The sequence below is a fragment of the Helicoverpa zea genome, chromosome 15 (assembly GCF_022581195.2).
Source record: "Helicoverpa zea isolate HzStark_Cry1AcR chromosome 15, ilHelZeax1.1, whole genome shotgun sequence".
NCBI lineage: Eukaryota > Metazoa > Arthropoda > Insecta > Lepidoptera > Noctuidae > Helicoverpa > Helicoverpa zea.
In genome coordinates, this window is record NC_061466.1 from 11,941,408 (window position 1) to 11,957,732 (window position 16,325).

General features: G+C 36.8%; 1 protein-coding gene across 1 annotated transcript in view; it reads left to right on the forward strand.

The window, feature by feature from the left end:
* LOC124636751 (ras-specific guanine nucleotide-releasing factor 1-like) overlaps positions 1-13,635 on the forward strand; it is a 34,286-nt gene extending 20,651 nt beyond the window's left edge. Inside the window, 28 exon segments of the mRNA XM_047172879.1 lie at positions 1,697-1,844; positions 2,171-2,290; positions 2,649-2,804; positions 3,169-3,340; positions 3,816-4,009; positions 4,575-4,700; positions 5,097-5,199; positions 5,436-5,624; positions 5,914-6,015; positions 6,246-6,497; positions 6,830-7,012; positions 7,413-7,475; positions 7,576-7,643; positions 7,829-7,931; positions 8,121-8,380; positions 8,698-8,867; positions 9,224-9,326; positions 9,691-9,761; positions 10,075-10,095; positions 11,272-11,421; positions 11,615-11,813; positions 11,923-12,020; positions 12,093-12,226; positions 12,479-12,627; positions 12,707-12,786; positions 12,975-13,092; positions 13,189-13,257; positions 13,501-13,635. Of these exon segments, the coding sequence (XP_047028835.1) occupies positions 1,697-1,844; positions 2,171-2,290; positions 2,649-2,804; positions 3,169-3,340; positions 3,816-4,009; positions 4,575-4,700; positions 5,097-5,199; positions 5,436-5,624; positions 5,914-6,015; positions 6,246-6,497; positions 6,830-7,012; positions 7,413-7,475; positions 7,576-7,643; positions 7,829-7,931; positions 8,121-8,380; positions 8,698-8,867; positions 9,224-9,326; positions 9,691-9,761; positions 10,075-10,095; positions 11,272-11,421; positions 11,615-11,813; positions 11,923-12,020; positions 12,093-12,226; positions 12,479-12,627; positions 12,707-12,786; positions 12,975-13,092; positions 13,189-13,257; positions 13,501-13,635 (3,736 nt within the window).
* The last annotated feature ends 2,690 nt before the right edge of the window (positions 13,636-16,325 follow it).

Sequence of the window (16,325 nt, forward strand, 5' to 3'; positions counted from 1 at the left end):
AGAGCAGCCGAAACCACACCAAATTACTAGTGTTACAAAAACCCAGTTCATATTCCAGGCCAACATTATAGCCAGATGGGTAGCAATTTCAGCGAGCCATCCAGACATTGAGAATTGTACCAAGAAATCATGATTTCTCTAAGGAATTTGTAATATAAACTACCGACGACTCTCCTTGCTACGATCATGTACCCAGAAATTCTTATTGGATGAAAAATGAACCTTATTTTGAAGGGTGTAGAGCCTAAAAATTGATGTGTAGCTTAACTTTGACTTCAAATTTTATTTAAAAGTGGGAATAAAAGTGAATTACTTAAAAATATTCGTACTTAGTAAGACATTTTGGTCGCATAATTTTATGCTATTCTGGGGTTTGCAAATATTCATGACGGCTGGTCAAAGATTTTAATGGTTTTGAAATCATGAAATCCTTCAATTCTCCTCATCCTTAAATTCTCTAGCCTTTCTTAAGTATTTTAGGGTCGGCTAAAAGTTGCTCTGGATGCAGCTGGGTATTTTACTGACGTTTTAGTTATATCCAGGTATGCAAATAATCGCACATAGGAAGGGTTCTTTGTTAACTTAAGAGATTTTACCTTCTAATTAAACTAACGTAAATAACCCAGAAACAAAATTAAAAAAATATATATATATATTAATTATGCTCTTAATTTCAATTTTTAAAAAAGCTTTCCATTTACCCAGCTCATTAACATACATAAAGTGAGTGCGAACATACCCCACCGTACATACTTACGTAAAAACGTATTGAAGCAAGTGTAGTACACATTTTAATGAAAGCATGTAACGTTACCTGCGCGCTATCTGTCACACAGATTGTCATGTTGATTACGTTTATTAATGTTTATTAATTACTGCAACAATGCCGGCTATCCCTGGCCGGGGAGTGTTAATATTTCAACGTGATGGTGCAGTTATTATGACTTAAAATCCCTTAGGACAACCATCAGTCGAATTATTCTAATTGGGAAAGGAATCCACTTTTGGAAGCCTTATAACGCTAATTTCAGAAACACTGGACCTATTAAAAAAAAAAACTTTCAGTGTCACATAGGCCATTTACCGAGGAAGGATAGGCTACTTTTACAGTTCCGTTAATGGAAACTAGTTTATAATGTTGCATATACCTATGTAAATAAAACATTTTCAAAATTTTCGATGGTCAGAAAATAGATGTAAAATCGTTCCCAATATTCGACTTGCCGGGGACTCGCAAAATTATCTGAATTTCTCATCCAACGTTGCAATGAACCGCATCGTGTTTCCAATTTATCGCCAGTTAGTGAAAGATATTATATTTCTGAAATTCTAGCTTCAATATACATAGCTGTGCATTTCAGATGATGTTTACAGTCGGAGAGCGACGAGGTAGGAGGATATAGGGTTCAGGGTCCAGTGTCCCTTTCCCTTCGGATACGGAGCCCTGAAAAAAACTATACTAATAAATTATAGATTTGATTATTTATCTGATGAGTTTGTTTATTTTTTTTTGTTGGAGCTATAGGATCGATTTGAAAAATTATTTCAGTGCTTCACGTGTCATTTATCGAAAAAGATTAGCATAGAATATAATTTTAAAAATGTTATCCAATCGCGCACCTGAATAATATTGCAAGCTGGAAACGAGTGAAACCGAAATAATGCTTCTCTTATAATTTCAACCTCTTGTCCCCAGCTTCAACAAGCTGCTACTCCAGAAGGAAGAGTTGGAACAGAAGCAGCTGCACCTCCTGCAGGTGGTGGAAAGCGAGAGGACCTCGCGGTGGCAGTACGCGCAGCAGTGTGACGAGCTCTCTAATGAGGTCAAGAAGTTGAGGACTGAGGTCAGTAGCTTTAGGATCTTTGAAGAAGCCCTTTGGTTTCTTTTCTTGCTCAGGAACTGGTGGTACAATTATAAAAAAGCGTTGAGATTTAGATAACCCTTTTATAAGAGAAGGCTTTATGCCACTTATTACGCAGGTGCGCGAAGTTGTTCTCGCGCGGAAATCGGGTGAAACCGCTGGTGGTGGCCTATAGCCTACCTCGCTAAATCGTCTATTTAACACTGAGATATTTTTCAAATTGGACCAGTACCTAGATCCTGATGGTAGCGCGGTCAAGTAAACAATATAACCCTTTAGTTTAGATATATGTACTTATTTGTTTACAGTTGTGCACATACAAGAAAGAGCATGAACCGACTGCGCGAGCGGAGTCTACATCTAGCTCGTCTCCGAGCCACTCGCCAGAGATAGACCCGGCTGAACTCAGGAAGATCAAAAAAGTCCAAGTAAGTTATACATTCATGATTATTTATTACATGTTGAGAATGAGAATATGTCTGAGAATGCATTGCTAAGTGGAGATGAAATCTTTCAATTTTTAAACTTTTGTACGTTTCTTCATTATTTGCCTAGCCCTTTCCCAACTTTCGTTTGTATGAGCAACCGAAAGTCAGTAGGCGATTTCAGATAAAGCCGATCCCATTTTTTTATTTCTGAGATACACTACGTAAAACGTTACGAATGATGCACGATTGACCGTAAACCCAGACTCGCGCAATGTGCCGACTACAAGAAGTTCAGTGGAGATTATAATTTTCTTTTCTGAAGTAACGCCTAGTCTACATGATTATCCTTACTCCACAGAGCTTCTTCCGCGGCTGGTTATGCCGTCGCCGCTGGAAACAGATCGTGGACGAGTACATCAAGAGTCCTCACGCGGAGAGCATGCGCAAGAGGAACAGCCTCGTCTTCAAGATGGTGGAGGCTGAAGAGGAGTACTTGGAGCAGATGGAGATTATGGTGAGTTAGATCTTTGTGTCTTAGTAGATAAATGAGTTGTGTGATGATTTCTATAAGTGGTGTGACTCTTTTGTGTGCTTCAAATTGTAGATCTTGTGAAAGACCATAAAGAAAACAACTTTATGTAGATATGACGTTATTTTCTTGTGTATTGAACCGTTCACATAGGGCTCTATTTTTAATCTTTGGGTTCTTTAGAATAAATTAAGCTTTCCGATGTTCATAATATTTAAAATTCTTGTTAACATGAAGGACCATATCTCAAAATTTTAGTTTTCAGTCCTATTCCTGTTAAAATCACACTTTTATCACAATCATTTGCTTACACATAAATAACTCATGAAAACTTCCTCTTCATCATCAGGTAACCTGTTTCCTCCGGCCCTTCAAAATGGCGGCCAGCTCCAAGAAGCCGCCGTGCACCCACGAGGATGTGAACTCCATCTTCCTGAACAGCGAGACGGTGCTGTTCCTCCATCAGATCTTCTTCAAAGGGCTCACCTCGCGCATGGAGTCCTGGCCTACTTTGGTCTTAGGTGAGTTTTATATGAATTTACTTACTTTGAGTTGTGTATAGTCTACTTGCCACAATATTATTATTATGGCAATTCTCAAGAAATTAGATTTTATAATTCTGCGTGATTTGCATAATTATCAAACGATAGAGAAGTTAAATCTAACATTACCTAATTTCTTAGTCGGTCAATAAATCTTTTTACCTGATTCTAACTTGAACTAGTATTTACTCTGTCAATAATTTACTTCTTATATGCTCATAATCATTACCCTCAATAAAACAACTACCTCAAAATCATCGCAATTACTACTCTTGAGTGCAAACAGTGCCGACAGGATCGTCTCTGATTTTTCCACTTTTATTATCATCAAAACCATCTTAAAATTACTTCGAAATCTTCTTCTAATCATAAAATTGTTCAAAATCATCCACCATTTAACCAAATCACTTGAAAGTAAACAAAGGATTACACTTAGTAGTGCACCTACATACAGGAGACCTATTCGACATGCTTCTGCCGATGCTCACCATCTACCAGGAGTACGTGAGGAACCACCACTACTCGCTGCAAGTCCTAACCGAGTGTAAGCAGAGCCAGCCCTTTGCGCAGCTCTTGGCGAGGCTGGAGAGCAAGCCGGCCTGCCAGAGTCGCTCGCTGGAGACGTTCTTGACGTATCCTATGCATCAGGTAAGGTGTTAAGTACCTATTTTTTGTTCGAATTTAAGTGCAGATTTGTTGGGGCATTTAATCACAGGTTTTTTTTGCGAGTTATGAGAGCAAATTGGTATTTTAGGGAGGACTTAACGAAACATTGAATTGATTTTATTTCATGATTTTTAGCAATGTTATAAGAGTGTAGTGTAAAACTATTAAGCTTCGATTTTTTGTTGTGTTTTTATAGTCAATGTATTTCTTTTTGTACTGCTGTGTCGCAATTATGTATTCAAAGTTTTTCCTTAAAGCATGTCTATTGAAAGAGGGGTCAATTAATATTCAGAAGACGTTTTTCTTTACCAATTAGGAAGTTCAGTTAATTTATTTCTGGTGACAATTAGAGACAATTTGGTCATTTTTTGTCCTAAGAAGATATTAGGAGCTTTTTCAAGTTATTTATTTCTTAAATTGCATAATTAGAATTCCTTATGAGAGTTTACAAGCTCTGCAACGTTATTTTTTTCTATGAAGTTGCTGGCGGACTTAGAAGGTTTTGGGAATGAAACTAAAATTCTGAAGTTCTTATTTCAATGCCCAGATCCCACGTTACATAATCACCCTGCACGAGCTTCTGGCGCACACGCCACACGACCACGTGGAGCGGCGCAGTCTACAGCACGCGCGCGCGCAGCTTGAGGAACTGTCACGGCAGATGCATGATGAGGTAACGGTTATTTAGTACTGGCACATAACAATAGTAAAATTATTTATGCTTGAACATGCGGTTTTGTTGCTTGAAAACAGTGAGAAAAAATATACTTTTACTCACTCTTGATTTATAAGTTTGGAAATGGCCAGCTTTATCTCCTGGTCTAAACCAAGAGTTTGAAGTTCGACGCCGAAGAAAAACAAAAGTCGTTCGGAGTGAATAAAATAAACACATTTCTCGCTACTGATGTGAAATGTTCAAAAGGAAAGTTTTTTGCATCTCGGATAAAAAAATTTGCACTTGCAGCAAACAACTTGTAACCCAAATAAATATTTTCGCAGATAAAATGAAAGCTTAATCAAATATTTGTCAAGTTTCTGTTAGTTAATATCTAACTTTGTTGTCGCACAGGTCAGTGAGACAGAGAATTTGCGGAAGAACTTAGCGGTGGAGCGCATGATCATTGAAGGATGCGACATACTGCTGGATGTCAACCAAGTCTTCATACGACAAGGTAACGCCTTGCCATAATCCTCTATTTAAAAAAAAATATTATTAAGTACCCCATTACAGGACAATTATATATATATAAAATAAACTCCGAACCACCCTTCATACAACTGGGACAGTAACATCGAAAAATCGCACTTTTGCAGAAGTCTTGAAATCCTAACAGACAGTCATCTACATACATCATACATGTTTATGTCATACAAATTCATAATTTACTAAGGTCTATTATTTCCCCAGGAACCCTCTCCCAAGTGGTAGGCAAGGGTCGTCGCGCCACCCTGCAGGCTCGACAAGCGTTCCTGTTCAGCAACCACCTACTCCTCACCACCAGGGCTGCAGGCGGCAGGCTGCACCTGCCTCCAGCTGGGAGACTGCCGCTACATGACGCGCTGCTAATTGAGGATCCAGCTAATCATGATGACGATGGTAAGTGCGGAGAGGTAGAAAGTAGCCTAGTAGTAGATAAACAGGCTGTTTAATATTGAAATAATATTTTAAATCAAGCCAATGATTTCGGAGATACTTTCACTTTCAGTTAAATAATCAAAATTAATATTGGTAATGAATATGTTTTTAAAATACGGTTTTGGTTGTAGTAGTTTATAAGGGTATAGGTATAATAAATATATTGAGCATAGTGCTGGTGTTGAGCCTAATAGAAGAATTCATCCTGCTTTTATTTGAAGTTCACATAACAAACATTCCTATCTTACAGATACTACATCAGTATGTTCATCTCCCGGAGGTGATATCTACCAAGGCAAAGATTTCAAGATTCTCGTCGAAGTCAAGGGGGAGCAGATTTGTGCTCATTTAGGTGAGATCACATATAACATCTTTGTGTCTTAACGTTTGCCATTAAGGATTGTTCTATTTTTAAAGCTAATTAATTCATTATTAAAGCCTTGTCATATTGTACTAAGAGATAAGTAGCTTGTCATTGTGCTTAACATGCAGCGACTGCTTACCTGACCTTCTCAACCCAGTTACTAATACATTATTAAAAAATGTTTCAATAATTAAAATACAACACGTCTTCCTTGACAGTCGCCGGCAGCCTCGAAGAGAAAGCGGGCTGGACTAGCGAGCTCGCGCAATGTATGGAAAGTGCAGCCCTCACAGAGTTACTGAGAGCCTGTGGGGCTTGTGGAGCAGCATCAGCCAGTTTACCAGCCTGTCGGTCTGATAGGGCACTGTTTACTGATGACGTCGATATTCGATTCAGTAGGACCTTGAACTCCTGTAAGGTGCCGCAGATCAGGTCGGCGACACCACAACGGTTGCTGCAGAGGTTGACAGGTAAGTTAATACAGATACTTTGACTCTGTTTTCATCATGTTTAGCGTAAAGTGGGGTATCTAAAGCTACATTAGTAAAACTGCACATAATCGACACTTAATGATATACTATAAGTCCCACTATGTCGAAAAAACATTGGAAACCGTCAAAACAAAAGACTGCCTCCTTTACAGTGCATACCGAATTTGATCCTATTGTATTTGACTGCCTCTGCGACCATTTACTTAATAGTATTTTACCTATTGGCATTACTTGATACTGGGTGGATATTTAATCCCAAATATTTCAATTTCAAACTCAACAGTCTTAAGAATCCATATTTTGAATTCCAGATCTCCGCTTCTTATCCGTGGACTTCCTAAACACATTCCTGCTGACCTACCGGGTGTTCACCGACGGTGTGACCGTCCTGGAGGCTCTGAAGCAGGTGTTCTACGAGCAGTCTCAGCAGGAGATGGAGTTGGCTCCACCACCTGACTCCACGAGGAAAACTAGCGCCGCTAGCTCAGTTTCTGGTGAGTTTTAGGGGTTTTTTTAAGGGCTGTAAAAAATAATACTTGTGTATGTATGTTTTGTGATTGGTCGACTTAGAAGTGGAACTCAAGAGATTCCTGACTAAAAGATATACAATAAGTATTAAATTAGGAGCTGCACACTCATGTGATAGTCCATTATTTGTTAATTTTGAGACATCATAAATTATGTTGAATGTTTAACTTTTTTCTCAACCGATAGCAAAAGTCGATTTATTTGCCAAACTTTACAACAACCAAGATACTATATAGAGCTGACGGAACTGATATCCTAAAAATATCAAAAGCATTGAAAACAAACCTAAAGATTCTTACATTACAATTTATATAATATGGCAGGCTGTTACTTAAACTGACAGAAAAAAAGCACAAACAATTTCAGGTTACGGATCAGAATACAGCGACCGGGACTGGCAGTCGAGATTCTGGCGAGCTTCAAGAAAAAGTAAGTTCTCAATGCAAATCATTTCTACCGTACAAAATATTACCTTTTAAATTATGTGAAATCAACGTGATTCTATGTAATAAAGTCTGTCGGATTTTAGGCGAAGATGAAGACAAACTGTCTCCTTACTTGGCAGCACCCTCAAGAAGGACTTCCACAGCCAGTAAGGTAGTAAGTAGTTTTGAATATATTTTTATTCTTCATAAAATCATCAACATAAAATTAAATATATTGAAGTACCAATATCCATATACCATCCGTTATTTACGCATTTTACACAAAGTTTTCATTCTTAAGAATCGAGCCTAGATTCTAAATGTCTAAAGATAGTGGGATAAACGATGTTTTAACAGTCTTATTTCTACTAACATGCTTCCGAAAAGGCTGAGGAGGATAACAGTCATTTGACTATACCCAAAATAATGGCAACGTCATCTAGTAATGAGACTTTGAAAGGTAACGGTTATTTAATGCCCTATTCTTTCCGAATTACCGAATACTCATAAAGAAGGATGTTACTAATCCGACCGCCTGTATACCTATGTATAGAGGTATTTTTAATGCCTAAAAATCACATATTTCCATACTATTGCTGTCCAACGGGATCTGCTAAAAAGCCTGACAATAACAAATGATAATCTCTAGGTACATCGCCTTCATCTCCTGGAGCAATCAGTTCAGTAACCCTGGTTGGAAGTCCAAAGAAGGTCAGTCCAGTTCATGAAACGAACTCCAAGAAGAAACAGTCACCAAAGGACAATGATGCAGCCGCAGCCCTGATGAAGGATGAGAGTATAGAAATGGTAGACCAGAGTGATGAGGACATAAAGTATAAGGAAGAAGAGCAAGAGAAGAATAAGAAGAAGCCTGATGATAAGTTTAAAATATCACAACGATTTTCAGAAGTAAGCTTACTTTATCATTTTAATGTTGTAGATAAAGATACATGGAATATACTAGTAGTTCTTCTTACTTTGAGCCATAAAATACGTGTTAGGAAGCTAACTAAATAATTATGTGTTTGAACAAAACAATTCTGTGACGTTTTCCAGCATTTCTTCATTACTACATCAGAACCTTTCTTTCTTTATGCTATGAACCGCTAGAAAAGATACAACGTCTTCAACGTTCAGCGCAAAAGCTATCCTAGCTCATCGTGCTCTTGCCTTCGCTAAAATGGTGAATGACAGAAGCACGACGAGTTAAACAGTTTATCCAACAGCGTGTGCGCACTATGTCGGAGTCCCCGCGTCGCCTGCAGCCCTCCGCTGCTGCAGCTGATGCCAGGAGACGGTCTGACAGCGCCAGGGAGACTGCGGAGACGGCCGCTGCTGACGAACCCAGGAGAGCTTCCGATTCTGGTACCAGATATGCTGCACGAAGATCTGTTAGGTGAGTTGTGATATGACTAATAAATAAATTATACAATAAATATTACTAAAATACAGCGTCTATAAAGTCTTTATCATTACCATCCAAGAGTTATAGTCTTTTGGCAAAGAGATTGTGCAGTTCAACGGTTGAGTAATGCCATCGCCACCTTGTAATCAGGTAAAATACTTTCAGTCTTGTTATTGCGTTGTCAACCTTCCAAATAACATCATAGTGTTGTGTGGCAAACTAAGAAACCTAAAATGTTGTATTTGTTACCATTTGCTTTCTATCGATTCCTTTGTTCATTTGTGTTTTACAACATCCATCCACAATACATACCACATACAGTATCTATATTTAACACATTTGTTTAGCGAGCGCCGCTACACCAACTCGTCAATCAATAGCGAGCGACGCCGCTACTGGGGCGGGTCGGAACCACGGTCTTCTGTCACCTCTCAGGTGTCACATGCACAGGTAACTTAACTTTATCTTCCTTGTATAAGCTGTAATGTAATACCTATAGCTATACATGAACATTTAAAGAATCGTCAATATTATGGAAGGGTGGGTTATGGGTATTATTTTGAACAAAATAATGACGCATCGCTTAGTAGCAAGCTGATGGTGGGCTCGTAATTTATAAAGACGTGATTTGCTGCAAAAGTTAAAGCTTCTGAGGCATACCACCTACTTGTTGAAAGTCCAAAGTTTAAAGTTGAAAATAAGACTCAATCTTCGCTGGGACTTAATTATAAAGATCTAAAACAAGCTTACTGAAAATCTAGATATACTACATATTATAATGAGTAATGAGCAATTTCTAATCTTCAAAATCCAGAATTATCGGCGAGAAACCAGTCAACCAAAGGCGGGTGTCGTGATCACATCTTTCAGGCAGTCTCATAGAAGGTATGGTGAATACAATCCTGATATACATGTTATCATTTTTATCCATAACATACTTATCCTTGTAATTTGAACGATTGCGAATTAACTTGATTACTTATAATCATTTAGCACACATGGGAGTTCACAATTCTCAGTGTTGTGGCATGCTATTCACCTTTTTCTTAACAATCTAAAATTCTTTGAAAATTTTACTAAATTTATGACGCTTTTGCACGAAATTCTATCAAGAGAGAGTCCTTCTAGCCTCGACATAGATCCTTCATACTTGATGACTGTAAAAATGATAATGAAACTATTACTATTGATTTAACAGCTTTGGAAAAGACCTGTTATGGTGAGTGATTGGTAAAGGTAACTGATGTAGAGAACGAACCTAGTAGACCAGACGTAGAAGAGTATTTTTAATAATTCCGCTTAACCTAGTATTCTGACGTTTCCTCACTCCTTTTTTATAAATTTTGTAATCCCTATTGTAAATCATGGACATGACACTACAGAAAACACTACAAAAAAGACGAAAACTCTACAAGGAACAAGAAATACGAAATCTTGTGTTGACGGCAACAGGATACCAGGACAAACTAAATACGATTTTGTTACTTGGGACTATAAGATTGAAGTTGATTCGCTTACTCATTGCACTTCTATCAGTGCATAAAATTTACTTCTACTGGAATTGCCTTGCGCCTTTGTACATCTTACTATTTTCAGGTTTACTGCTTGTTATGATTATGGCAATGCATACATTAAACGGTCTTTCCAAAAGCAGGATTATTTTCAGATTAAACTGATGTGGATAAACTAACATTCCAGATCTTGCCTATTAACCATCTTTATCTACGTTCTCTTCACTTTCACTTACATCAACATTGGATACTCTCATTTCTTCTCTAAAAGAAATTCACACACAAAACTACAATATTTGTAATTTTAAATCTTTTGCTTATGAAATATTAGAATTAGATTTTATTTATTCAAAATTAGCCCTAAAATTAATCACATCGATATTTTTATCAATTAGGAAAATAAATTGCACTTTCGGTATTTTTGTGTTAATTAATTACTTTTATTTTCATAGCGATTGAATTGGGAATTGGCATTTTAATTAGAATTTTAATTATTTATCAACGTTTTTAATAGATTATCCAAAATTTGCATGTTTATGGGTATAACATTTTTAATCGGCTATTAAGAAAAGAAAACATTTGACAAAATCACCAGAGGAATAATAATTCGGATTCATAACTTCTATTTCTGCACTATCACTATGCTTGTCTTCCTCACTTCCTAACACCTACCTATATGCATGTGTATACTATTCTGTGTTCATTTCAAATTCTACTGTTTCCTTCAACTTCAAAAATCTTTCTTCACAATTCCATTTCACTTAAGTCTACTAGTGTCACTACAAAATCACCATTACCAAAATATCACGGGCAAATAAACTCAGATCAAATACAACTCTTACATTATATTATGCTCTGTATTTTCATCAATGTTGATAATTTAGGAGCAGTACATCTACTGCGGCAGTAGCGTTTGCAGTAGCCACTTCAGCTTCATCAAATCCAAGATCACCACCACCGAATTCTCCTCCAGCCACTCGAAGAGATTCTGTTATATCAACTGCTGCTACCATGAGGGTGCTCAATGTTTTAAGGTCAGTAAACTTTTTGCTACCCAGCCTTTTTGCGTAGGTACATAGTTGATACGAAATGAGACTTCTAACCTAGCTTTTGATAACACAGGGCCTAAATCAATGGAAAATATGTACTGTTTACACCTATTGTTGACTTCAAAATTTCACATAAATATCTCGTATATTGAGTATCTTTACATTGATGATGTTACAGGCATTGGATATCCAAGCACTCTCACGACTTCTGGTCTGACGAGCGTCTCCGAGGGCTCACGATGGACTTCCTCAAGGAGATCGAGGGCAGTCCAGGGTTGCTGCCAGCTGAACATAAGGCTGCAGCACAACTGCTGCGTCTACTGGAACGAGCACCTGATAGGAATGTTGACTTGAAGACTCTGTTCATTCCACCTCATGTAAGAATCCTTTAGCTTATTATTTTTCTGGTGAACCTTAATATTCGAAAACAATTTTATTCTGGTTACTATGTACTATAGTTTAAATCGTGGTATTGGAATTTTCCAGGTGCCAACCAAAGAAAGTGTTGAAACACTCTCTGCGTTAGAAATTGCAGAGCAAATGACTTACTTGGACTATCAAATCTTTAGTTCAATCAACAGCGAGTAAGTACTTAATCTCAATTCCAACTATGTACAATATTTAAAGATACTAAATAGATATGCTTTATCTTTCAGGGAGTTCTTAGGACAAGCGTGGACAAAGGCAGATAAAGCTGAGAGAGCACCACACATTCTCATGATGACCGCGCATTTCAATCACATATCCAACTTGGTGATATCTGAGATTCTGAAGAAGTACACATTGGCTGGTATGTATTATGATTCTTTATTACACACAACTGGATTACAACAATATTGCCCATTTTGTGTCAAAATCTATCAATCCACATTTTTCAGCAACTCGTAATCCAACTGACCAAATTCAGTACACAAATCGGCACTTCATTTAATGACATCTTAGAAGACTCTAATTCAACTCAGTTTTTTTTATATGTCTTTACATAATATTAAAAAAGCTAATATGTAGTACATATCTACATCATCAACGTAACCATTTCCAGGTCGCGTAGCCGCAATAGAGAAATGGGCAGCAGTGGCCGACATCGCCCGTTGTCTGCACAACTTCAACGGAGTCCTACAAGTTTGCGCCGCATTGTCCAACACATCGGTATACAGACTCAAGAAGACTTGGGAGAAAGTTTCTAAAACTGTGAGTTTAATGTTAAAAGTGATAAAGATATTAATATAGATAAAGATTTTGGTTAATGGTGATGATTATTATGTTACAGAGTAAACAGACTATAGAACGAATGCAGACGATAATATCGTCGGAATGCAGGTTCAGGATTTTGAGAGATGCTTTGCACAGGTAACAATGTCCATTTCTCTTTATTACTTCTACTTCCGAAACGTTACTTAATCTTAAGACTTAGTTAAGTCTCTTTGCATGAGAAGAGTAACTTTGAATAGGATATGATATACGCAATTTATGTAATTGAGTGACATTTCATTATTCGAACATTAGAATAACAAAAAATGATGATGTTATGTTCCCAGGTGTGACCCTCCTTGCATCCCATACTTGGGTATGTATCTATCAGATCTGTCGTTTATAGAAGAAGGGACGACTAACTACACGCCTGATGGTCTTCTCAATTTCTCTAAGATGAGAATGGTAAGTCTAAAATAAATGTAAATTACTATGGGTGTTTCATTATAGATAGGTTTTCAAATAAATTAATTTCTAATTTTAATACTTGTGTTGTTGCAGATAGCGCACGTCATCCGTGAAATAAGGAATTTCCAGCAAACCCCATACAAGATTGATCATATACCAAAAGTATGTACAGTACTTGGCTTATGAAAATATTTTAATTTTCATTCAGGACATAAAGGCGCTTTTTTTAGGGCATTACATTTCGCAAAGCAGAAACTACTCAGGGGCACACTTTAGGTCCATCCACATTTTATCACGTTTTTTTTATTTAATTGAGTTCTGATAGTTTTCCAAGAGTTTAAGTATCGTTTACTAATTCACTTAATAATCGATATTTTCTTACTAAACAATACCCTTCTTCCACAGGTCTGCGAATTCCTCCTGGACAAAACTCTAGTGATCCCCGAAGAGCGTCAGTACACTCTCTCCCTGGAGCTGGAGCCGCGCGTAGCCCGGGGCTCGGGCGCGGGGCTGCCGAGCGGCGCCTCCCCGGGCTCCTAGCGGCGGCGCCGCGCCTCCCTGGCCGCGCTCGCGCCGCTCCGGAGCGACCGCTAAGCCACGGGGACGCATGCTTGCTTGAATACTTCCGCGCTAACATTGTTGAGTTCATATCAGACGCTTCATTTTCCCTTCGTTCATTACTTCTCTTTTCATAAAAAAATTGAATCCTGACCTCACTTAAAGCAAAGTGGTACGCGAGGTAAAAAATCTTTGCACTCAGATGAAAGTAAAATGAACGGTCTGAATAGAAAAGAGACTTTTCAATCGGTCTCAGCCTTTGAGGTATTCTACAGGAACGGTTGGTTAAGCATTGATCTGCAAGTGACCAGTTCATTTTTTTCTCATTCGAGCCTAATCGTGTGAAGATGGAGTGAAAAGAAAGTGATGCATTCACTTCAGTGAAGCGTCTGATATCAGCTGTACACTTCTCCAAAAACTTGATGTCATCACGGAACACTGCAAGAGTCACTACATATAAACCAATTCCGTAAGGAGTTATGGTCACATGTGCGGACTTTTGCTACGGTTTCGCGAAGACTTCGAGTTTTTCGAGATCTGTACTTACTTTGTTAACTTCTGTAGCTTCGTCTACTCATTTGCGAGGACTATTCACTTTATTAGCTTTAAGTTTGTGTGTTAGTGATTTGCAAAGACAATTATTATCAGTAACTTTAAGTTACGGTGATTTGCGAGAACGGTTCTTATTAGCATCTATATCTTTATCATTAACTTCGTGTGCTGGTAATTTGCAATGACAATTCTTAGTGCGTTGTGTAGCTTTAACTTACTTTCTATGTGGTGATTTGCAAAGACAATGCTTATTGATTTTCTTTAATTTAGTTATGTGATAATTTCCTATAACTTTGTTAACATAGAGTCATGGACTGAAGAATGCGAGAATTTTTGTTTCTTGAATGTACATAATTATGTTACGAGTGCTAATTTTAATTTCTTTATTATTATTGATAGTTTAACGGTTGGATTTGACCAACATTTTAGCTCTATCTTATGAGCTTTCCCAAAATGCAAAATGGTGGTCAAAACTTCTTTTAAAATTGCTTACTTTTAGTAGGACTAGCTATGTTAGCTTGTATGATATACTTAAGTTATGCGTTTTGAAACTTGGTTTCTAAGCTTTGTAACAGTAAAACATAATTAAAAGATCCGCTTCCGCAATTGCTTTGACACTGGCTTAAAAGTAAATAAAACTAGACAAGGTCATGAGCAAAAGTTTATGATCTACAAACTACAAAATATAAGTACTTAATATCATCAAAGAAGGTATTTAAGGAAAGGAGTAATCAATAAAAAATATACTTCTTAATCTTTATGAAAAACAAGCTCCTGGAAAAAATGAAAGATGCCTACATGGTTCTCTATTTTTGTATGATCTTCGTTGTTTGTCAATTAGGTATTAATGATAAGCAAAAACATATCAATGAGAACATCTAATTGAATTCAATCTATATAGCATTACTTGAAATTGCTAATAAAGTACATATTAAGGTGGAAGGAATAATATTAAACTTGGGACATAATAAACCATGCTATGTAAAGAAAAGGGATATTTGATAGATATCTGGAATTAATTCCTTGATATTGCAAATACTTGACGTACTTGAATACAGCTTTACAAATCAAGTCAAAGAATCATAAACAAATTAATGGTGAATCTCTAAGAAAAACACATTATTATTATTATAAAACAAAACTTTAAAAACTATTGTTATAAATAAAAACAATATAAACGAGAGCTTTTGTAAATAGTCTTCTTATACACGATAAGGTTAATAACAAAAGTCTTAATGAAATAAGCTTAAAATAAGATCGGTGTTTCCCTGTCGATGTCCCTAAATGTAAATCCTTCAATGGCCGTTAGTAAAATGTGTGGAATGAACATATTAAATCCAAAAAATAATTCGGCAATTATGAAAAAAAATGAATTTACCAAAATACCTAATAACCCTAATACTTCTGATTGAGAGCTATAATACATGGATCGTTATAAAGGAAGAATCAAAAACAGGGTAACTTTTAAAAATAAGTCCCAGTATGCTGTTTGGCCTAAAACTGTAACAGAATATGAAACATTTTGGGAAAGTTTTGAAAAATCATAGAAAAAAATCGATTCAAATGAGAGTCGCGAGATTATCGACAAAAAATAACGGCACTCTGTTGAAAATGCCGAAAATCTTTCCAAATATTAAATTAAAGGTATAAAACTATCAATTTATTTCCGTACATATCCTTACTCTAATACTGAGTGACTGGTATTGCTTATTTATAAAATAAAGAATTTTTATCAAAAAATGTGATTAAGGTGCGAGATTAGGCGAAAGCGTCTTATATTGTGAAGCATATGAAACAGTATGAAAGCGGTTGTTAAATGTTACTTATGGTTGTTATTGTCATTTCGACTGCTTATACAAGATCGTCTTAAATATTTCCCCTGTTATTCTACCGTGCTTGTTAGTTATAATGTATGTAAGACCTAAGGTGTACCCCAAGGGTCCATCCTTGGTCCCATTTTATCTTTACTGTAGGAAATATGGAGTGACATGCAAATGTATGTAACCATACCGAATTGGTTTTGATTTCTTAAATAATTATTATCAGAATGGTCAATTCGGTAATTGTATTAAAGAATATAAAGATTATTACGACTCTAAAGATGAAGGCAAATTCTACTT